The 13,592-nt window shown below is 35.5% G+C and overlaps 1 protein-coding gene across 2 annotated transcripts; it reads left to right on the top strand.

Moving 5' to 3' along the window:
* The first annotated feature begins 3,322 nt into the window (after positions 1–3,322).
* On the top strand, positions 3,323–13,073 carry LOC111410821. 2 transcript variants are annotated; one of them, XM_023041396.1, is made up of 8 exons: positions 3,323–3,654; positions 3,960–5,000; positions 6,110–7,466; positions 8,967–9,246; positions 10,628–10,735; positions 10,813–11,091; positions 11,448–11,591; positions 12,390–13,073. In XM_023041396.1, the coding sequence occupies exons 2-8, from the start codon at positions 4,019–4,021 to the stop codon at positions 12,576–12,578; spliced, it is 3,339 nt and encodes a 1,112-aa protein (XP_022897164.1). In that variant the 5' UTR covers positions 3,323–3,654; positions 3,960–4,018; the 3' UTR covers positions 12,579–13,073. The 2 variants fall into 2 exon arrangements, with proteins under 2 accessions (XP_022897164.1, XP_022897156.1); XM_023041388.1 differs by having other exon boundaries at positions 3,960–5,234.
* The last annotated feature ends 519 nt before the right edge of the window (positions 13,074–13,592 follow it).

Raw genomic sequence — 13,592 nt, 5'->3', positions numbered from 1 at the left:
ATTCAGGTCCCTCAAGCTTCGCAGCCGAAGGGTGATCATCAGCCGTCCAATTCATTATCCTGGGGTACACTCTGGAAATCCTTCTCGCCGTGTATCCATCGAGACTGGGAATTGTCTCGTAAATCCACACTTGAAAAGCTATAAGCAAGCCTCTGAGTCTGTAATGTGTTGATCTCTTACTCAACCCCTCCCTCAATGAATTTACTAGTTTTTCGAACAGCGACTTACCCCATGGAAACACATTCATCGCACTAAAATCTTCAACTAGTACAAATAAGAAGTGATCCACAGCCTTCTTGTAATCTCTCGGATGTAGATAAGACGTTATGAAATACAATGCACCTAGTATGGAAACATCCTCATCCAGAATGTCAGTAGAACCAAAAAATGCGTCCTTGATATTTTCATGAGTAACATTTTTCAACGTTGAAAAATACAAATTTTTCAATCGTGATGGAGTCTTCTCCATCCTACTTATGTCATCATCGCAGACGTATCTCAGACCAGTCGCCAAATAAAATTCTGAAATTGAGAACCGTACGAATCATCCAGCTATGTTGAACCACAACTCACCCTCATTAGGTTGTTGCACTTGTCTCAGCAGAAAGTGGTGTATCAGCTACGATTAGATAACAATTTCCTTGCATTGCAGGAAGTGAGCGAAACACATATTCTGAAGGATTCGACGTTGGGCTTCATTGAGATTGTTTTTGAAGTTCGACACCACACCTTTGACGGGGGTAATTATAATTTTACCCGGAAACCAACTCTTCTCGAGTATAATGTATCTCCAGGCCTGCAACAACGATCACAATAAAACCCATCAGTTTGGTCACAGGTGAAAATCCAGGTAGACACAAATATCAACATATAGGTCACAGATCTCCTCCACCAAAAAAGAAATCAACAACACACATACAAAACGACACAATAGCGTTCCATAATTCACAAATGAACAACCACTTTTGAAAAAAACATTAAAAACCCTTACTACAATCAAGCATTTGGATTACAAATTCAACACAACATACATCACAAATTCAAAAATACTTCATCAATACACATTACCCATCAATTAAAATGAAGATAGTTATGCTCGAAATAAGTGAACAATTGAAAAATATCAAAAACCACCTTTTTCGACGACTGTTTTGCGACGGAACTTCTGGATTTTTGTCTTTTAGAGGATGATTCCTTCTGCACTTCATCCAACTTCCTTTTACCTCTTCTTCCTGACTCGTGGATTCCAGTTTTCTCCCCACGTTTCCCACTGCTTGAACGAGTCATCGTTGAAGTTTTAAAATACTTCGGTTAAACTGTGAACACTGCTTTGGGAAGAAATGTAAAAAATATGTGACCGACAGTGGAAGAAGTTGTTCGGGGAATCGTCGGAGAACGACAGTGATGAACGTCCGATTGGATGAACACCGATTTAATCGAAAAATGGGATACGTGAGGGACGTGGGTATGGAAATGACGATTTTATGGAAAGGACGTGCAAGGAGTTTTTAAAGAAAATACAGTTTCTAAAATTTGAATTACGTGATTTTAGGGAGAGATAGTTATTAAATAATTTTAAATTAATTAGGAAATTGAAAAAAAAAATCTGATTAGTGAAATATTAAACTTCCACTGTTATTTGGGAAATATGAATAGATAAACTATGGATTTGTGTAATTACCATTAAAATTAATACGCAAATAAAACTAAATGAAATACAGTTTATTGGCTGAAGCGATTTTGCTCCTTCCCTTCGTTCATTTTCTTGTTTCTATGCCTAAGAGTTCTCTTTTTTGATATCATCATTTCATGGTTCTGCTACACTCTTATTATTATTATTATTATTATTATTTTTCAAATTTCATTTAGTACTTGTTTGGTAGGGTTTTGATAATTGATTTTTTGGTCGTTGGAGATAAAATATGCTCTACTTGTAAAAGAAAAATTAAAAAATGACGGTTGGAATAATGAAATAATAGTAAAAAAATTGATTTTAATTTGATTAATAGCTGTACCAAACAAGCTCTTAAGCTATATTGGACGTTTCATTTGAAGGCACAAACTTCCCTTTGTCATTAATTATCATAATAAATAAATAAATAAATAAAATTCTATCAATTCCAAAAATAAGTGTCCCAAATTTTTTTGGCTTATTTCTTATTCACGCTTACTTGAACTAGAGTTGTAATTTTAATCCATCCGGTTCTTGAAATCTCTTGTTCTAGGCTATGCAATAAAAACCAAATTTGAAGTCAGTCGTCACCCTTCTACCAAATGACGATTTTTTTTTTCTAAATTTTATTGTTATTATTTTGTATAGCTCATTAGCTCCTCTTTGAGCCTTACTTTTCCCAAAATTCATTTTGAATGACATGATCTCGCACAAAATAATTTACACATAAATAAAAAAATATTTCCTTATTTTTTAACCGCACATTTTTTAAAAAATCGCTATTTCAAAACATATTTTATTTGAAAACGTGGCTCAAACGGACATTTTGTTGAGGTAGCTTTTATTTACATAGCATAAGGACAAGGATGGGTTCGAGAGTGCCCCTCATGGGGTGGTCGAGTTGGTGGAGTAGGTGAGCGCAGAGGCCTTTGATCACGAGTTCGATTCCCCCTACCAATACTTTCTCAGTCAAGCATGTCGCACAGGACTTGTCTAATGCAACTTACCTGGCAAGTGTGGTTTGCAAACTATTATGTTAGCACGAGGGTTGCTCAGTGCGTACTCGAATGGTAGCGATTGCGGGTTCTGCCGTCATTAACAAAAAAAAAGGATGGTCTCGACAGTAATACAAAAACAATAACATATGTCGAATTTATATTCACCAAAAAAATTTTAAGACAAACCCTTAAATACATTCATGGCACATTTGACAAGATGCCATTTTTTTTTTTTTAATAGGAAAATTTTATGAAGAAGATACTTCATTATTTTATAAAATTAATTTTTGAAAGAATTTTCTCTTTCAAGAAAGCTTTTATTAGAGAAAAGTACATACACTTGACAATTTTAAAAATTTATTTTGACTTCTCAGAGTATATACAAAACTACCGACCTACAAAATGCTTTAATGGAGTCCCACTAGTCCCCGTTTGGCCACCATTTGGGAAAAGGAAAATAGGTGGAATAATTTTTTATTTTTTATTTTAAATTAGTGATTGGAAAAGAAGGAAATTTTTTTGATTTACGGGTAATATTATTTTATGAAAGATTGTGTGGTTAAAAATAGGAAAAAAAATATAATGTAACGGAAGTTAATACATTGAAAATTCACGTGTGCTAAAAGTATACATTGCTAATTCACGTGTAGCTAAAAGCAGAGGTAATTCTCTACTATTTCCTGGGGATTATTGAATGCTCGCCTCACTAATGATCTCAAAACCAATATTCGTGTTCTTGTCAACGTATAATTGTATATAAAAAGACAATTTATTTTCAAAATATTATTTTTCTTGTCTGGACTGCAATCCCATGTCAATGTCTGAAGTTTTGCAGGCCAAAACAATAAACAAAAAAAGAATCAGTTCCTTCATGTTATATTCTTTATTATTCACTTTCAGAAGTGAAAATTCACATTTTTTGAGCTTGGGCGATGAAATCTATAGCACCCACTTTGGCTCCCGAAAAAGCATATTCTTCGATCTGTAAGTTTCTCATTTTACTTAAAATTTCAAAATTTCCATTTTATTTGATTGATAATAATTATAGTTATTTACGTTTAGATAATTTGATCCCATTTCCATATTGTCTAGATAGATGTATGCTTTCTAGGTTTCGTTGAAGTGCAGATTAGTGTGTTGTTTTTCTTTTGAGTTTGGAACTGCAGCTTAACTTTATGTAATCACATTTTACGCTTTACTAGTAACAACCTGTATATACGACAGGAATGTAGTCTATGGTCGAGTTATAAATACTGCGTTTTTATTCCTTTTTTTTTCTCTTTTTTCAGGTTTCGTTGAGTGTTTATAGTACTTTTTTATCTGGATACTGGGTAGTGCTCGTATATAAATGGCAGATTCAAGTTCCGTGGATGTTATATTGGAATTTTTGAGAAGGAACAAATTTAAGAACGCTGAGGCTGCTTTGCGTGGTGAGCTGTGTAACAGGCCTGATCTAAATGGGGTTCTTCAAACGCTTATAATTGAAGACAAGGTGTATGGCAGTAAATTGAGTCAAGATGTAAATGGGGGTAAAGTAGTTGAAGAAGATAGGAAGATTACGAGTTTTCAAAATAGTAGGGAAGGTCTTATGGAGACTAGTAGTTCTCAGACTAACGGGGAGTTTCTCAAGGAGCTAATTGTGAAAGAGATAGAGTGTCAAACCGAGATTAAGGGGCCTGACTGCAAGTGGGAGAATTTTTGTAGTATTGAGAATCAAGGAAAGGTTAAGGAGTTGGTCGCGATAAATGGTAAGAATTCAGATGATACAGTGCATGGTTTGTATTCATGGAAGTACAGTCCAAGCAATGGCCCTGTTTGTTCTTATCAGAATGATGGTGGAAATATTAGTGGAAACAACTTTTTGGGTTCTCATGATTCTGGGAAGTCAAGGTTGGATTCAGCAGAGGCTCTTGATAGTGGCAAGGATGATGCAAGATCTGGGACAGATGTTAATTTTTCTGGTGAAAAGAGAACATCTTGGCTGGGGAGTACTAGTAAAACTAACGTGGAACTGAAACCTAAGAGAAATGGAAAGAGTGAGCTCAAGGGAGTTGATCACGGAACATGGTCCAAACATAACCTTGCAGATAACGCCTGGTCCAGAAGTGACAAATCTGACCATCCATCATCAAAGCTTTGGAAAGATTGTTCAGTCGAAACTGTTTTGTACTCCTCAAAGGGAGATGTGTCCAACAGTCATGACAGTGCTACTGATACTGGTGATAAAAAAGATGGAAAAAGGAAAACGGAACTCAGCCACATTATGGCTACAACAAACGAGAAAGTGGATGACGTTGTAGGAGTTCCATGCTTTGGGAAGTCTCAAGGAGGTGGGTTGAAAGACTTTGATGCCTTTGATTTTCAACTTGCATTTGAGAATCAAAAGGATGAGTTACCAAGGTTGGCACCAGTGAGACTGAAATTGGAGGACAAATCCTTCAGTGTTCACTGGGAGGAGAAATTTCAACATGATGGACCTGGTTCGAAGATTATGAATGTGGACAATGGTTATCTCGTAGGGTCATTTCTAGATATTCCTATTGGACAAGAAGTTATTCCTTTAGGTTGTGCTTCAAATTACCATGCTTAGATGATAATTATGTAACTTCTGTACAATGGATAATAGATTGGTGTCTGAAACTGAAATACTGTCTCTGATAACCAAAAATGGAAGTGACTACCGAAGCATAAGCAAGCTTGATTTCTTCTGCATTTGTTAGATCCCTGAAGATTTTATTAACAATGCACTTTAAGGGTGACATCTAAGCCGTACATTAATCTGTCGTCAGCTACGCTACTGCTAAAAATACTTCCATAATTTATACATCAAGCAAAACTTTCATTAGGGACAAATTGTTTGCAATAGTGATTGCCTTGAATTCTGTGCATTGAAACATCAGGAACTCAAAAGTCTAATCACTTGATCATGCGGCACTATTTATTCCTTTCCTAATCCTCTAAGGTAGAGAGAAAAGAATAGAAGCAGATCTTCTCTTCCCTTTTCTGGCTTCTGTTATATATGCGGAAATATTATGAAAAGTATGACAGTAAATTCCCTGTTGATCAACTCGTTTCTCATTTTCTCAAAAAGCGGCCTGTCAAGTTTTTCTTTTACATTTTCTCTTTATACCAAACAATAGAATAATCTGAAGTTATATACTTCCTTGCCTATCCAATTTTTCCTCTTCTCTTATCTCTTGAAACCAACCATACCAATGAAGATTTAGAAGCCAATTTTTTAATCAAATGTAGACCTATGAATTTAATATAATTCCATCTTTATTTATCATGCTATCTAGGATGCACTTCATAGTTTTAATTACCCAACAAGTTACCGTTTCATCTGGTTTCCTCTTTATTATTTTTTATTTATTTATTTATTTATTTATTTATTTATTTATTTTTTTAATAATCAATATTCTTCTTAATGTTGGTGCAGGTGGGAGAAGGCCTGGAGGAGGTAGTTGGCTTTCCGTGAGCCAGGGTATTGTTGAGGATACTTCTGATCTGGTCTCTGGTTTTGCAACCATTGGTGATGGATTGGTTGAAACTGTTGATTACCCCAATGAGTACTGGGACTCCGATGAATATGAAGATGATGATGATGTTGGCTACATGAGACAACCTATTGAAGATGAGGCCTGGTTTCTGGCACATGAAATTGATTACCCAAGTGACAATGAAAAGGGTACCGGCCATGGGAGTGTTCGAGACCCTATAGAAAGGGATCAAAACAAAGACAATGAAGATGACAGGTCGTTTGCAGAAGAGGATTCCTACTTATCTAGAGAGAGAGATTTCCCATCCAAAAACGTTGATCCTGTTGTACATCCAGATAATCTTATTGGGCTCCCAATGATTGAAAAGTACCTGAGAAATGATGAGAATGACTTAATTGGCAGACATGTTGGACAGTTGACGGATGAGGAACTGAGTTTGATGTCCACCAAGCCCGTCTGGCAGGGATTTGTTTCTCAAACAAATGAACTCATAGTGCGAAGGGATGGAAAGGTTCTGAATGAATATGGAATACCTCGTCTACATGATAATTGCATGGATGATGATCAAAATAATTTGGTTAGATCTATTGGTGTGGGAATTAACAGCGATGCTGCTGATATAGGTACTGACATGCGTGGAAGCGTGGTTGGCGGTAGTAGTGAGGGGGACACAGAGTACCTTCATGATCATGATATTAGTATTGGTATTGGTGGGCCTAGATACTCACAGCACAACTTGGATAAGAATTATGGTGAACAATCAAAGAAAGATAAAAAAAGAACAAGCACAAATATATCTGATAAATGTAAAAGTAGTGATACCAGTGCATGTACACAGGCAAAGAATCACTTGAATAGGGGATTCCCATTTCCTCCTCCTGGGGATGTGCAGTTGGTGCAGACAACCTCGGGTAAATCTTTGTGGTCAAACAAGGGACATGCTGCTGTAAGTGATCAAGCTGCTGATTCTACAGTGGTTAATAACGATGTGCTTACGACATGGAGGCACGAAAGCAGTGACTCTTCACCAACAAAGTGTTCAAGAGATGAAAACATTGATAACACTGGGGGATCCTCAAATTCTTGCCCCTCATCTCTTTCAAATTATGGCTACATTGAACAGGAGCATGAGAAGAAAGAAGGGGATTTGAAAATAACAAGTATTCAAGAAGAAGATCCAGGGGTATTACTGGAAGAGGAGGAGGCTGCTGCTATGCAAGATCAAGTAAACCAGATAAAAGCACAAGAGGAGGAATTTGAAACCTTCACTATCAAGATCATCCATAGGAAAAACAGGCACGTATGTTTTTACATTTATTGGTTCATATCAGTTTTAATACACGCAATCCTTGTTAATTAGAATTATTTATATCAAGGGAACTTTCATTGTTATCCGCTATCTAGTATTTATCAATGCAGATCAGATGGCCCTCTAGTGAATAGCTACAAATTTGTCAATTTCTATTATATTGTCCTTGGTTAATGTCACGTGTAACCGTGTGACTAAGCATTGTAGTTTTTGGTTCGACAATACTTTTTTTAAATTTAGATCAATCTTCTGGATACTAAAGAATAACTATGCTGTGGTATGTATAAGCCAACTCAATTTAACCAGCCAAGAAGTTAAAACAAAAGCGTTTTTTCCTTGTAACTGAAAATAGCATGCTGAATATTATGAAGGAAATATATGTATGGTCTCAACCATTCACCCCACCCCCTGCAGGAAAAAAAGCAATTATTTCCTGCCACTGCTAGGATGGTGTTTTTATAGCGGCGATTATGAAAACTATATAGGGTTAAAAACTTGAAATGCCCCAGATTGTAGCTATATAAATCATATCTGATATGAAGCAATAAGGTTTATGTGAATCATCTGAATTTTCCTCACAAACACTTGGGCTGTTAGCTGTTGTATTCCTACCTTCTCTTGCATTAACAACAGGTATAACCCAAATTGATAATGCTTTCTATTAGGCAGTTATGCTAGGAGTTGAAACAAGAAGATCTTTTAGGCTTTTTATCTTTTGACGACCATGTATGCTTTTGAAACATATGTGCCTCCCTTTTTATAAAACTCATTCAACATAAGAGTTGTATGTTAAGAAGGTATTGCAGTTAGGAAAAAAAATACTAATTGTAAACATTAAATAGGACACTCAGTTTGAGACGGTTGAAGTATATGGGAACAGGTGTCAAAAGAGTGACATACATCCTATTATGGGGTTCATGATAGAGTACAGATTTCAATGATCCAGGTCCTCACAAAATGACAAGGAAACAAATGTCAATCAGTACAATGGGCAATTTCACCTAGTCAAATGTAACTGCTTTGAACTGTTAAAGAAATTTTTGCACAAAATGACGAAGTTTAGCCTTTGATAAGTTCCTTTATTGCAACTTGAGTTTTTAGTGCTTTCTACTTTGTTAGACAATTGGTCCCAGTTTGTGGTTTTAAGATGGATTACCTTCGGCATTGGAAGTTTAGCCTGCTGAGTAGGTTTGAAATTCTTTACCTCCCCGCATGGTCATTACGTCAAAGTATGTTGTCCTTTTTGTTAGTTTTAAGTATATTATTGTGTTTGATTATAGATTTTGGTTGAGGAATTTGACTCTGATAAGTTGCAGCATATACTATATTTCCTTGTTATGATATTTGGTTATCCACTGTGTTTCCAGGCTTCTATTTGTATTACCAATAATAAGACTGTCCACACCAAGTATTTTACCTCATCACCTCTGAATGTGACATTGGAAACTTATGTTTTTTCATTATCTTGGCTTCTGTCTATTCGTTAGAACTGGATTTGAGGAGGACAAAAATTTTCATGTTCCTTTAAACTCAGTAATTGCTGGCCGCTACCATGTTACTGAATTTCTTGGATCAGCTGCATTCAGCAAAGCCATCCAGGCGCATGACCTTCATACTGGGATGGATGTCTGTGTGAAGATTATAAAAAACAACAAAGATTTTTTTGATCAGAGCCTTGATGAAATAAAACTTCTCAAGTATGTTAACAAGCATGACCCTGCTGACAAGTATCATATTCTTCGGTTGTATGATTATTTCTATTATCGAGTAAGTGAACTTTTGTATCACTCTTTTGAGCTTTGCCCCCATTTTAGTTGGGAATATGTTTCTCTTAATTATGTACCTAAGGACTTGTTATGTTGTCTTGAAGAGATTGTGATGCTCGTCTTTTCCTTCCATTTCGTATTAAAGTTGGTATTTAGATAAACAGTAGGGGATTGAATCTATTCTTCTAGCTTTAAACTCTTTTGCCCTTTTCTATTAAGATTTTTATCTTCTTGACTCATTGAACCTTCTTCACATTGAATAGACTTTTCTCATAGGGTAATCCAACATGCGTAAATGCTGATTTCATGAATGTTTAGAAAGAATTAGTAACACTAATGGATGTGACTTGTATGGATCTTGCATTTTGTTATTTTCATTTGTAACATATCTGTTGTTTCCATTCTCTCATATTGGAAAGGAAAGTTTGAGTCACACCGTTGCACTCACATTGAAGGCATCTGGCATGAAGTGTCTACCTGACTCTTTCCTCCATAATAGTTGGTGGATAATTTTTTTCCCTCTAAAGATGCAGAAAGTGTAAAAAAATCACATATATAGAAGATAATTGTGAAGATCATTCTCAAATATAGTGCACAATTCCTTTATCAGTATCAATGGAACACATTGAATTAAATCTATAATGCTGTCTCATGCTTCTCTTAAATATAATATTAGCATGCGTCAGTATTCCAAATTAGATTTGAATCTTTTAGGGCTCTTGATTTTATACTTTGCAACAGATACACGTCCGATTTATAATTGTTGTCGAAGTAGTTTTTTATACAAGTGTAACATGCAAAAATAGTGATTCCAATTCAATGGAATGCAATAAGTCGTGAACTACATGCTGAATTCTTTTTATGCTCATGATTTTCCTTGCTTCTGGGGCATGTCTTAAGCTGGAGTTGTTTTTATTAAACCTCTTAACTCTGGGATGCATGTAGAGGACAAATTCCTATATTAAGCTTTTTTTCTTTATTCTTATTTTTTCGGTAAAATGGCTGCCATGTAACATGTAAACTATTATAGGGCAACTCTAGCATCTTTGTTATGCTTTCAATGTTTATGGTCATTGCAACTCATATTCCATTATACACTGGTCGATGTATCAAGTTCTTTGTTTGGGTACTTCTATAAATTTTGGTGACAGCTCACTGCTGCAGAATTGGTGGTTACTTTTGTCTCTTGAAGAGTGACCTGTTTCTTTATAGTTGATAAGAAGAAAGAAGCTTGTTGTTCATATATGCTCCTGTTAGATATGACTATTGACCTAGGGCGTGATTATTGTTTTGTGTGGTTCTAACTCTGCCTTGTATAACCCATAAGATGCATGTTTGGTACGTGAAAATTTATCTACTATTGACCTTCATTTATATTATAGGAGCACATGTTGATTGTTTGTGAATTGCTTAAAGCAAATCTGTACGAATTCCATAAATTCAATAGAGAATCTGGAGGGGAGGTCTATTTTACGATGCCTAGACTCCAGGTTGGTGGCACGGCTGTCCTTTTAGGCTTTTATCTTATTGGCAAATGAGTCACTAACTTGTCATTTTGATTGTGCAGTCAATTACAATTCAATGTTTGGAAGCCCTGCAATTCTTACACAGTCTTGGCCTCATACATTGTGATTTGAAGCCAGAGAATATTTTGGTGAAAAGTTACAGTAGATGTGAGGTAAAGGTCATTGATCTGGGAAGTAGTTGTTTTGAAACAGATCATCTCTGTTCATATGTTCAATCTAGGTCCTATCGTGCACCAGAGGTTATTTTGGGACTTCCATATGATAAAAAGATTGACATCTGGTCCCTTGGGTGCATCCTTGCAGAACTCTGCACCGGCTCTGTAAGTTCTTTTTCCACTGTGGTCTAGCGTAATATTGTTTTCAGCATTGTTTTATCATAGTTTTTATGATATTTTGAATCTGTAAAAATGCTTGTTTGCTCGAATGCATGACCGAGAGACTGAAGGCCAGACATGAGCTTAATTATATATGTTCACTCTTTTTTTATTTTTATGATTTATTGTTAGAAATTACTACTTTGGTAACTAATTACCTGTTTCTTCAATGAATATTTTGTTGTTTTTTGTTCCTTTTGTCTTTGGTATATTGAAACTTGCAATATTATGTTGCCATTTTTTACCATGTATACATCATGGAAATTTTAGAGTAAATTATATAAGCAATGTTGTGCGTATAGGTCCTCTTCCAAAATGATTCTCCTGCTACTTTACTTGCTCGAGTGACTGGAATCATAGGCCCCATTGATCAAGAGATGCTTGCAAAAGGTCAAGATACATACAAATATTTCACCAAAAATCATATGCTTTATGAACAGAACCAGGTAATGTTCTTTTTTCTGTTTTTGTTGTATTGTTTATCTTCAACCTACACGCATACTCCCGATGCAACACATCGCAATTACGGGGCATATAATTTTATTGTCATTTTTGAAATACTTATATTAAGATAGGTCTAGCAGAGTTGAAGCCTGATAAAATAGATCCCAACATCCCCCTCAAGAGAGTTAGGCTGGCCGCGGCCTTATTTGGAGGTGTTAGTTGAATTGATGAAATTTTCTACTGAGGTTACTATTGCATTTTCACTTTTTCTTCTGGAAGGACAATTGCCATAGAATTCCGATATTAGAACTCCCATTCTTTCATGCTGTCGTCCAATGGTCTTCTTAAGCTGATTGTAAATTGTGGATCTTATAGAATGTTTAGATAATGGTAGCAAGTTTTTGGTCCTACAAAATGTATGGATAAAAAGTATGTTTGACAAGATTAAATTATAAGTTTTGCCAAACAGCTCTCTATAGTTTCCAATGAGAAAGCACCTTCCGTGTCTGAAGACCAGGTTTCATAGTTCAAAATGTATGGATAAAAAGTATGTTTGACAAGATTAAATTATAAGTTTTGCCAAACAGCTCTCTATAGTTTCCATTGAGAAAGCACCTTCCGTGTCTGAAGACCAGGTTTCATAGTTCTCTTTCCCCAGGCCTTCATTTCCAAAGCATGTACCACATAATATCTGTTTTGGAACTTTTTCGTTGGTTGGTTAAACTTTTTACTACCTACTGTTAGAATTTAATCGATAGTGCTCCACCTGAAGCTCATTTCTCCTCTTCGATCCTCCTCAGGACTCCAACAGACTGGAATACTTGATACCCAAGAAGTCATCTTTAAGATATCGGTTGCCAATGGGAGACCAAGGCTTTATTGACTTTGTTGATCATCTGCTTGAAATAAACCCAAAGAAACGGCCGTCTGCATCAGAAGCTTTGAAACACCAATGGTTACAACATCCTTATGATCCAATATCATCATAAAGAAATTGAGATTCTTGGTTGGATTATTTTCTGCTGAAGGTGGTGGTCTCATGCTTGGAGACGGGGTGCTCTAATGAGAACAAAGGAAAACTTCCATGTATTCCAACTGAGATTCTCTAATGCTCTTCACTGTGGTTCGTACTTCTTCACCCGGCTGCTGAATTGGAAGGTGTGAGTGGTTTTAATTGCGCCATCCATCTTCCTTCACCGTTGCCAAGTTGTACTCTGATGTATAACAAGTTAACAACTGAAATGTTAGCTTTTACACTCGATGTATTGCTATATGAAATGGAAATCAATCTCCATTCTTGTTCTACATGATGTGATAATTCTTTTGGGTCATTTAGTATTAGCTTGTGAAGTTAGCTGTTTTTCATTGGCTTGAACTCTTGCGTCGTATTAGTATGAAGCAAGGTTAGTGAAAAATATTTTCCGAGTTTGGTTAATTTATCCTTTTTTAAACTTATTTATATGAGCAGCTATTTTGTGTGTGCGTATCTACTGGCAAAACGGCATTGTACAAGGTTTCTTTCTTTGGTTTCAATTGTTTCTTGGGATGGATCGGGTGTAGGTACAAGGTTTATAGGGTTAAAGATTCAAGTTGCCATTGAACTTTAAAAATTTTCAAGTTACCGCTTAACCATTTCAAATGCTTCTGAATTGAAAGCTTTTTAAAGGAGTAGGTACGGTCTGGTTTGGTTCGATTCCTAAGGAAATTGAAATATTCAACTATAGCATCAAACTGAAATCGAACTTATCATTCTTGTAATTTATCGATACAAAAAAATCGATTAAGCAAAAGCAACAAACAAAAATTTACTCCAAATCTCAAGATCAATTCATAAAGACAAAAAGGAAAAGAAAAAATGATAAACTATTACTCATAGTATAAACAGTAAAACCTAATCAAAAACTAATTTTTTTAATAAAAAAAAAACTCATAAAACAATATATATTAGAAATACATGTATTATGCATAATATAATTATTTTTAGTAATCATAAAAGATCTTGA

Source organism: Olea europaea, chromosome 2, assembly GCF_002742605.1.
Source record: "Olea europaea var. sylvestris chromosome 2, O_europaea_v1, whole genome shotgun sequence".
In the NCBI taxonomy this organism is placed as follows: domain Eukaryota; kingdom Viridiplantae; phylum Streptophyta; class Magnoliopsida; order Lamiales; family Oleaceae; genus Olea; species Olea europaea.
This window is presented reverse-complemented; position numbering and strand designations above follow the sequence as displayed.

What these genes read in the sequence shown, in the direction of transcription:
- LOC111410821 (XM_023041388.1), top strand. Translation starts at nt 4,019, where the DNA reads ATGGCAGATTCAAGTTCCGTGGATGTTATATTGGAATTTTTGAGAAGG. An exon ending in ACAAGAAGTTATTCCTTTAG is followed by an intron (nt 5,235 to 6,109) that starts GTTGTGCTTCAA and finishes ATGTTGGTGCAG; the next exon opens with GTGGGAGAAGGCCTGGAGGA. An exon ending in TTACGATGCCTAGACTCCAG is followed by an intron (nt 10,736 to 10,812) that starts GTTGGTGGCACG and finishes TTGATTGTGCAG; the next exon opens with TCAATTACAATTCAATGTTT.